Source organism: Triticum dicoccoides, chromosome 5A, assembly GCF_002162155.2.
Source record: "Triticum dicoccoides isolate Atlit2015 ecotype Zavitan chromosome 5A, WEW_v2.0, whole genome shotgun sequence".
NCBI lineage: Eukaryota > Viridiplantae > Streptophyta > Magnoliopsida > Poales > Poaceae > Triticum > Triticum dicoccoides.
This window is the reverse complement of record NC_041388.1, coordinates 53,687,858-53,697,975: the sequence shown is the minus strand read 5'-3', so window position 1 is coordinate 53,697,975 and position 10,118 is coordinate 53,687,858. Positions and strand designations below refer to the sequence as shown.

Genomic DNA, 10,118 nt, shown 5'->3' with positions numbered 1-10,118 from the left:
CCTTTTCCTACCCATAAGCTTAAATAGTCTTGATCTCGCGGGTGTGAGATTGCTGAGTCCCCGTGACTCACAGATTACTTCCAAAACCAGTTGCAGGTGCCGATGATAACCGTGCAGGTGACGCAACCAAGCTCAAGGAGGAGTTCGATGAAGATCGTGTCGGTTGTGTTGTTTCATTTTCCAGTTGATCAGTAGTGGAGCCCAGTCGGGGCGATCGGGGATCTATGCAATTAGGGGTTGTCTTTCTTTATTTGGTTCCGTAGTCGGACCTTGATTGTATTCTAGATGATGTATGCTATATCTATGTATTGTGTGAAGTGGCGATTGTAAGCCAACTCTTTATCCCTTTCTTATTCAGTACATGTGATGTGTAAAGATTACCCCTTCTTGCGACATGCCTACTATGCGGTTATGCATCTAAGTCGTGCTCCGACACGTGGGAGATATAGCCGCATCGTGGGTGTTACAGCGTCGTCCCCTACTTCTGGATCGGGCAGAGCAACGATGTGGGAATCGTCACCTTCTAGTGGGTGTCGCCTTCGATGCGCTTTGGGTGCCAGTGTGCTTGGTCTGGTTGTTCGGCGGTTGGTGGTGACGTTGTCGGAGGTTGTGTGCTTGTGTTGGTGCGGCGAGGCCGCACCTATTTGCCTCTTTTCTGGCCGCTCATGGTCATCCCTTCTCGTCTGAGACCGGCGTCCTACGGAGGACAATCGAGCATGGGATAGGGTTCCCCTCCTGGTGCAAGGTTGATGCATCAGTACAATTCTGAAGATGGAGCGGTGGCAGTTGGCGGCGGCGGCCTCTGAGAGCACGCCGGACCAGTGTGTGCCCCAGACCCGGCAAGAGGGTAGGTTGGGGTCTCAGGTCTTAGATGTTAGGCTTGGCTGCGATGTCTGTTTGGTATTAGGCCCAGGCTATCTGCGCCCCTTCATCAACTGGATAGGTATAGCGACAATTTGTTGCTTAGACGGCGGCTTTAGTCTTACTTTTGTATGACTTTGTAAGGTCTCGTGACAATAATTAATAAAGTGGACGTATGCATCGCCCAGATGCAGAGGCCGGGGGTCATCCTCCTTTTCTAAAAAAAAGGGTTCCCCTCCTGGGGTTGCCATGACCTACCAGGGGTGGCGTGAGCTCAGGATTCTTCTTTGCGAACTTGGTGTTGTCTCTTAACTCTATCTGCTTGCCTCTACTCCTTTGTTGCTTTGTCATCAACAACCTAGCCATGTAGTTGCTTCTCCTCGTGTGCGGGTGCCTAATCAACATTAAAGTTTCCCTTGGTTGAGCTTGAAGTAAGTACGGTGGCGATGCCTTAATTTGGTCTTCTGGATGGCAGTGGCGTTGGTTCACGCTTTAGCCCTTGGGTGGGCGTCTTCCATCTTTCGACAGATCGACGCCCTCCATGACAGGGTAAAGGGGGCAGGGAGCCCCCTTCGGAGATGAAAGAGGTCATTACCGAGTCGGCCAAACCTCATGGAGCTGACAAAGGTGCTACTTTACCAACAGGTTGTTCCTCCTCCTCCTCAAGGTCTTGCTTGTGTATCTATGTGGTGGTCTACTCGTTGTGGATGGCTTCTTTGACTTCTAGCTACAGTAGTGCCTTTGTTCCCATATCTTTGTTAGTGGTTTAGACGAAACTTTTTTTTTGCAGGGGTCTCCAAGTTAGGTGTTTACACATCGCTATGTATCTTTTGGTTTTTCGTTTCAATGTTGGTAGATGTAATCCTGATGAGTTGATGGCTTTGTTAATTCAAAGTCAAGCTCATCTTAAGCCTTTCTTTAGAATCATGTTTCATGAGCTAAAGCCTCACGTCTGTGGAGTATAGGTGAAAGAGAAGGCAATGCCTTGTCAGGTACACAGTGGTCAAAGGGTGTCAAAGCGGGAGGAAGACGCTGTGTTCGTCTCTGCACAATCTAAAACCTCGCCGTTTGTGGAATATATCCATAGAGTAGCTCATTGGTTGATTCTTCTATTATCCCTTGGTCGACCGTTCTCCTCATGATGTGGTTAGTAGTACTCCGTATACAACTTCTATAGGAGTAGTTCCATTAATACTATGTAGGCCAATATTTCCGTGATCGGAAGGGAGCAAAATTGACTCCTTCACTCCACTGGTACTGGAATCAGACATTTCATCAAGTTCATTGGCAAACACATACTCGAAGGCCCAAAATACCCAGAGTTCTTACATATAAATCTTAAAGGTTTCTGACCATAAGTACATCTAAGGCTCGGTGATTTGATCTCAGTTACAGTTACATAGATTCAAAAATATATAAATTAATTATACAGATGAACATGGATGTGCAACTCAACAAGGACTCTGTCTCCACAGGTGTGGATATAATTACTAGCATGCCGAAGACTCTCGAGGGGGTATTTTGGTACATTATTATTCAACGGTCCACTATAGGATCATGGGATACTTATCAGGCTCTAAAAAGAACTGGCGAAATAAAACTCCCTTGGATGTTCATTAAACTCTCAAGGATAAGGAGCTGATGCAGCTACGAGGCATTGGCCATCTGGGGAATCAACAAGGAACTAATGAAATGACCTGCATAGGAATAGCTGTTAACTGGATGAATAAAGACTGGAAACTGAATTTACATCTCGACGAGGAAAAGATAAAGGTTTACCTCAGTGACAAATGCTTGATGAATTCAAGGAGCTGGCAAGGTGGTCTTGGTATCCGCGTTATTTACATCACCACCAAGAGAAGGGAATGAAGGGATGGATTTCAGGATCAACTTCCTGCCACTCTTGCAAATTGGAGACAACCCAGTACCAATGCGCGGGGGAGATACCCTCTTTTTATTCGGTGACACGACCTTGACAGAAGTTTGAGGAGATAACCCTCCTTTCAGGCTATCTGATGTACCCACCCCAAACATAATTTCTGCATAGTTTTCAAATGGGGAGAGCACAGTGTCCGTCTTCAGAGGAGCTTGAGAGTTGCATAGTCGAGAAGGATGTCCGAGGACCTTTGTCGTAGACCGTGGCCTCTTAGAGCTTGAAGGTGGAAGAGAAGCCAAGGGTCTGAAGAATAGAAAATTGCTTCAAAGTTCAGTATTTTACCTAACAGTAGGTTCACATTTCATGGTAACATATGTGCAAAGCCACAAAGGTGTGACTCACAAACCTGATATCCATAGCTGAAGGTGTTGTCAGTACATTCTCAGCAGGAGCTGGATTAGCAGCTGGGCAGATAACGAGCTGATTATTATCATCTTCCTTTTTTTCTTCCTTCACACAAGCACTATTTTCCTCATTTCCCTGCTTAGCTTCCTCAATGCTTAACGGTCCGAGCCCTTCAATGGACAAAAGGAACATCAAAAGCTGGTAGATACTGATGGCTAGTAACAAAATTTCAAGAAGACTTACGACCTTCTACTTAACAGTAATGGCTAGCACCAAAATTTCAGTGAACAATACAAGAAAGAGATATGTCAGTCACACAAGTACCAAAACTTTGGTTCCACCAAGATGATTATCCCTTTTCTTTCTCATTGGCCTATTTGGTGCTATTGCATTTAAAAAGAATTTATGTACATGTTTACAATGTACTGTGACATCTTACTTTACACAAAATAACACCACCCATTTACGAGCTAATCATCAGATGTCTTGCCTGTATATTTTCATTTCAAAAATTTGCAGAAGCACACCAATAATGATGTGGTAGTATGGGTGTGATTGTGGTTATAAGGAAATGATGGCTGGCAGCCTCTAACAGAAACAGGTTATATTTTCAGCAGGCAATGGTCCAAATTAAAACTAAACCAGTGTAGCCAGGTCTTCTAAACTTATCACATGATTCGGAAAAAAAAAACTAAACTTATCACATCGTTCCTACAAAACATTGTCAATAGAGCACATTTCAGAGAGTAACATGTATTGACAAATCAAAGAACACTTGTTGGGTATGTTTTGTACTTTTGTTTGTCTGAAGCAAGTGCTGTCAACCTAAAGGCTAAAGATGAAACTATGCGCTGTGATGCATGCAGAAGTTTGCAGATTTATAAGATAAGTGTATATAAAAAGAGATAAAAGGAGCTCACCCTCCCTTCTACCAAAAGCATTCTTGCATCCCTCGCATCTGCAACTTATGGAGCATCCCACGCCACCCTTGATGAAGAGTACAGTAATACAAATTCAGGTACGCTAGCCAGCTAAGTAAAGAATATTAAACCATATAAGAGTATGTACCTGATAACATTCGCAGTACTTTTTTAGACACGATGACTTCTTACAGTTGCAGCCTCTTTTGTGACGAGCCGAGGCAGGAGTTTTGTTAGAGTACTCCTACAATGTTGGACAAATGGTATGAGTGATGGTGAAGGGAAAGAAAGTTAAATATGAAAGAATTGTTCTTACCCCTGATTCCTGACCAGGCTCAGATGTCCGAATCACTTTAGGAGCAAATGCTAGTGGATTACGAGATTCAATCTGCTCTCGAGTAGATAGAACTATCTCCATGTTGCTAGGCTTATTCAGACAGCCTTGACATGAACAGGGTTCTGAACAGAAGACTCCAGCATGAAAACACTCGCAGTAACTGCATGAGAATTAGCCAAGTCATCAATACATCAGATAGAATGCATCATCTAAATTTGTCTGCGTTTTCAGCACCTTTTGGCAACAAAAATAATTAAAAAATCAAACTGATTTGTTAACAAAAGAAGTATAGTTTAACCAGTCAAACCAAATTCATTTCAAGTAATAGTATCTGCAGTTGTTGATGTGCATATCTAAAAGAAAAAGAGAAGTCTCACACAGACATGGACATTTCAAGTACTGTTTCTATCTATACTTAAGTATATTTTAGCATCTCCCCTTTATGGTCGTATTCTTGGGAGGCATACCTAGCTACCTCACTAGCGGTGTGGTGCTATGGCAGCAAGTTCATTATGCATATGACCGCAGTAGCTGATAGCTCAACTAACAACCCATACCAGATATCTTCATTTAAATTCCTCTAAATCCTAAGTCAGTTGCACTGTACCCTTAGAACGTTTTACACCACTAGTTTAAGTCTTACACAGTTAGTGATGAAAGACCAAAATGGCCTTCATTAAAGTATATAGGGGTGGCTAGAAGACCAGATGTGGTGATACAGTGAGTGTGACTGTGTATTAGCCAAGTGCACCACAGCTTTCTGCTTTAGGCTTTGCTCATATTGAATTATGCCGATTATTATGTCATCAGAAAAGATAGAAGCCTTACAACACGACTAATTATCATGTCAGTATACCACCATCAGTTGCTGTGTAGAACAGGTGAAGGACTGTGAGGCTCAGTCTGTGGTTAATGTGCTGTGCTGTGCTTAACTTTAAACTGTTGTGAAAAAGTCTATACTCTAAAGTAGAGCAGATTATAAAGTTGAAAGTTATGTTATCCAACAACTGTTATAGTATCCTAGTCTCGTATGTTCTAAAGTACAATAATGTATCCATTTGCAACTGGCTTCTTATGAAAAAAAACGCTAACTAAACACCCAAATATCTAAAAGCAGTTCAACCATATAGTGTCATGCCAAATAGAACCTTAGATGATGCTGGGACTCAAACCACATGGAGCGCTGGAGACTGAGTCTTCACCAATTTTTGCCATAAACACTACAGTAGTACTCCCACTGTCCCACAATATAAGATTTTTTGCAAGCTATGTTAGGTTGAAAAACGATCTTATATTGTGGGACGGAGGGAGTAATTGTGGGTGTTCCAGGCTGAGTCTTCTATTGGTTTGGAAACAAAAAACACCCACCAATATGTTTTTGTTTCTGTGGGAAACCTTCTATATAAATTGGCAAAATTCCTGACCATATTTCAGTTTTGCAAGATGAAGATCTAAGAAAGAGGCCAGCAAGGTGGATACGGAGAGATTTGGATATTGTAGGCATAAGGTATTGGTAATTTTTAATAAACTAAACTAACTTTTCTCAGCAATAAGATATGTAAAATTATATGACATCTCCGACAATCTGTAGAGATCCAAAATATAGGTCAGGAGGATTTTCCTTTATCAGTATTGCACAGGTCAAAATGTGCAACAATTACAGGAAAACAATTTTAGTACAATTTTGACAATAATTCAGTCAAAACAAGCATCGCTAATGTGACCAAACTGGTACACAGAAAAACTGAAAATTTGAAGAGCTGGAGGACCCGCAAAATCTAACTATTCAGCTACCTGCCCAGCAGAAAGAAAAAAAGAATAAACTTATGTGGCCAACTAACAAGGCTGTGTTTATCTTTGTGGTACATTATTCTAAATTGGATGATGTAACTACATGAGATTCAAAAACATCTTTGTTCAAGGCATAACAGGAAAATCTTGCTAAAACCTGTAAAGATTACCATAACTAGACTCCGCAGCGAATCACAACAAGCACAAAACCTAAAGAAAATGTTGAATATTAACCAGCTCAGAAATGCAGTGATAAATGAGGTAATCATAAGAGGGAGATGACTATAAAAGGAAGCCTAGAGAATCATGTAGAGGCTACAGTGATTTATCTACAGCAAAATTTGGAGCAGCTGATACAGCATGATAACCCTGCACACCTGCATCTTCGACCTCAAGTGCATAAACAGCGCCAGTACATTTAGAGAACCAATATTCAAACTTGTTCATGTTTGGATTAATCTTGTGGCATCCAGTAGATTGAAATCAAAGAAAAGGTACAAGAGACCTTACAGTTTCAAGCATTTTGACTTCTTACAGCTACAACGCTTGCATGAAGTCCCATCACCATCATCAAACTTGTGTCTGCACGGTAATATTGCATTTCCATGATTTGTCCAATAAAATGGTGCTGGTGACATAAAATGACAGGCATAGACATTGTACCTTTTCTTCTTGGGACTGCCCTGACCAGACTCATCAGCATTTGCAACCACGATTGCCTGAGAGGAATCTTCATTTACAATATTTGGTTCAGATGTTGAAGAACTGACAGCACAGGGGAAGTTGCTGGCTTGATTTATGGAAGATTGAGCAGCTTGGGGGACTATTTTGTCTGTTGATATTGGGGCAAGGGCATTCAGATGCAAGCCAATACCAGGCAATGCACATGGAGGGGTTCGCACAGGCTTATCACCAGAATTAGTTTTGCATCTGGGGGTAGTTGTATTTGCAGAATGGCGATCCGAGGTCTTCTTGGCAGCTTTGTTAACAGCCCCAGCCTTTTCATTGAAAAGGCAACGCCTTCGCATACCACGCATATTCTGTGACAAGGCCTGCCAGAACAGTAAGAGAAGTTATTTTGCTGTGATAACTGATAAGAACATTGACTCTTCAGCCAGATTAGTGACAGGTAGTAAAAGAACCAGCAATATGCAATGTATGCAAGATTAGATTTATTTAAAAAATAAAGAGTGCAGAGAGCTAAACCTTAATGCTAAGGTTGTTAAGATATCAACAACAAATTGTCAAAGTGGAAGCAGAATCCGAATAAACTTTCGGTTCTGTTACATTTAATTGTCAATCTTGCAAGATGTAACATCCAGGGTAAATAACCATTATCTCATCCAGTTAGAAAACTAAACACCTAACTATTATTCATCTGTAAGCCAATATGAGGACCATGTCCAAAAACAATCATAGCAGCAAAGAAGATAAAAGTATACATACACTTTGGTCGATTGGTATGTGATCACTGGGCTCTTCAACTGCATTACAGATTTGATCATTTGACACTGACTGACTTTGACAAGCACCAGGGAGCAATTGGGGGGTATAATCTGTCGTGGGCCCTTCAACCGTTCCATCCCAGTAAAGATTTGGATCATGTGCAGCATTGCTGATGTAAGAGCCACTTGGCCCATCGGTCAGCAAGGAATTGCCAGAGAACACATTATCAGCGTTTAGTGTCTCATTCACTAACTGTGTATCTGTCTCACATGGTGGGGCTAATCTCAGCATATCCATACTTGATTCGTGTGTAATCAAGTAATCCCCATCATATGCTGTAAATCCATCCTTTTGTTGTTCACATTGTTGGTTTTCATGAACGATTCTTCCAGGTTGTGATGAGTCGATTTTATCTGGGCCAGTGTGATCAAGGAGGGCACCTTCTAGTTCTATGCTCTCCTGATCTCTAGCAAGATCTTTTTTACCATCAGCATTTTGATTCTTACCACATTCTGAACTGTCACCAACAAACTGGATGGTTTGAGGCAATTTACTTGTAGAGTTTGATCTATTGGCAGAAGAATCAATAGGTCCCTGATTTAGGTGGCAGGTGAAACTGCAATTCTCCGAAACAATGTTTTTGCATTTGATCAACCTAATAGCACTCCCTAGTCGAGTTCTGACACTATTAGGAGAGTTTGAATCTTGAGAAAGTTGAACAGAATCATCCCTGGTTAATATGAAAAGACATAGTAAACCTTAAGCGTAAATGGATGAAACTAAACACAGGTTACAAAAATAATACAAATTTACCTTATCAGAAGTTTAGATTCCTTTGGTGGATTGACATGGGGTGAGGCAAAGATTGAAGAAACAGGAGCCAAGTCAGACGACTTGAATAGGTGCACATTATGTGATGTGTCTTGAGGTTTAGGAGGTGGTATAGGAGATAGATTATTGATAAAATTGAAGACGGGGGAGTCCTGCAGGTAGGAAAAATCTTATTAGCAAACAAACTATTGGATTATCTTTCAGAGGATTTGAAAGTGCATATATTCATCTCCTCACAGGTATTAAAGTGAGCTCAGATGCAAGAAAATGTACATGTTATCCAACTTAGTAAGGTTACAAAATCAACAAATGCAGAGGGTGGGTGAATCCTGAATGTACCAATTATGGATCAACCATAGGTTACACTAGCAAACAAACAACTATCCTTGACCTACAGATTATAGACTCATGTAAATATGCAAAATAACCCAATGCTGCGGAAGAAAATTAGTGTGGAGCACTGGCACAATCAAATCCTAAATTTGTAGACCACTAGCACATCATTATTTAACAGAATTAAGAAAGGCCTGGTGAACAGAGTTCTCAATCACAACCAAATGAAATGAAGGGTGAAGAATGTGAGGGACATCAGGACTACAAGTTTTCTAGCACCAGGCAAAGTACACTGGTATCATCATTTCTTATTGGCACAACCATGTATGCAACTATGCATGATCAAGTAGTACTCCTAATAAAACTCTGTGTCCAAGCTGAAGGCAGAATCCCTAGTCAGAAGTATGAATAGCCGGCAAGAACTTCAATTTCCCATGGATATGCCACCAACAATGTAACTAAATCAGCAGCCATTGCTGTAAGGCACGGATCTGAAAACCAATTCCCATACTAAACCTCTGTTTCTTAACAATGCACGCATCAGAGCATCTAATACTTGAGGAAAATGAAGAGGATAATCAAAGCAAACAATTAAACCCCAGTATCGACAATCAAATCTGTTCATTTGATAAGAATGGACAAAATCCCGAGGGAGGACGCCCATAACATCATTGGAGATCGCATGATTGTTCAGAAATGAAGTCAAACCCCAGCCCCTCTACCGCCAGGAAAGGCCCCTAAATCTCACCAATACAGCATCCACAAAGTGCTGACTAAATGCCAGAATGAAAACCCTAATCGCACACCAAATGCATCCCCTTAGACCTAACCCACCGAACGAATCCAAGCACCCGGAACCCCCCGGAAACAAGGGGGCAGCCCACCGCACTACCAAATCCACGCACGCGCGTCCACGGACCGGAGGAGCGAACCGGCCGCCGACCCCCAGCCCGCAAGCCCGATCCCCCACGAATCGCTCCCCCCTAAATCCCCCGGAAATAATCAGGGCCCGGGCCGAGAAGCGGACCTCGAATCCGGCGGCGGCGCCGGCGCGGGGCCTATCGGGCGTGTCCATCTCTTCTTCGTCCTCCTCCTCCTCCGGCTGCGGCGACCCCCCGTGGGATCTCCCGCATCGGCCTCCCCGCCGCCCCCTCTCTCGCTCGCTCTCTCTACCCTACCCTACTCTACCGCCTCCTGCTAGTGACGAGGGGTGATGAGTGGCATGAGCACCAGCGCTCCGCTGATGATGAAGAATTTTTACTGGGCCTTCGCGTTTGTTTTCTTCGACCTAGCTAGATATACTAGTGCTGTACCGCGG

At 42.5% G+C, this 10,118-nt stretch overlaps 1 protein-coding gene across 1 annotated transcript; it reads right to left on the bottom strand.

The window, feature by feature from the left end:
• Positions 1-2,157: 2,157 nt before the first annotated feature.
• On the bottom strand, positions 2,158-10,101 carry LOC119299239 (protein tesmin/TSO1-like CXC 2). Its single transcript, XM_037576486.1, has 11 exons — positions 9,828-10,101; positions 8,450-8,619; positions 7,637-8,366; positions 6,854-7,242; positions 6,701-6,772; positions 4,379-4,559; positions 4,211-4,306; positions 4,063-4,129; positions 3,144-3,312; positions 2,641-3,040; positions 2,158-2,558 (listed from the first exon to the last, which is right to left on the bottom strand). The coding sequence occupies exons 1-10, from the start codon at positions 9,873-9,875 to the stop codon at positions 2,665-2,667; spliced, it is 2,298 nt and encodes a 765-aa protein (XP_037432383.1). The 5' UTR covers positions 9,876-10,101; the 3' UTR covers positions 2,158-2,558; positions 2,641-2,664.
• Between the last annotated feature and the right edge of the window lie 17 nt (positions 10,102-10,118).

Bases quoted from the DNA above. Each gene is read 5' to 3' on its own strand.
- LOC119299239 (XM_037576486.1), bottom strand. From the start codon at position 9,875: ATGGACACGCCCGATAGGCCCCGCGCCGGCGCCGCCGCCGGATTCGAG. The intron at 4,560-6,700 runs GTAAGGTCTCTT...ATTCTCATGCAG, and splicing joins AAGTCAAAATGCTTGAAACT to TTACTGCGAGTGTTTTCATG. The intron at 3,313-4,062 runs GTGAGCTCCTTT...TGTCCATTGAAG, and splicing joins TGCTTTTGGTAGAAGGGAGG to GGCTCGGACCGTTAAGCATT.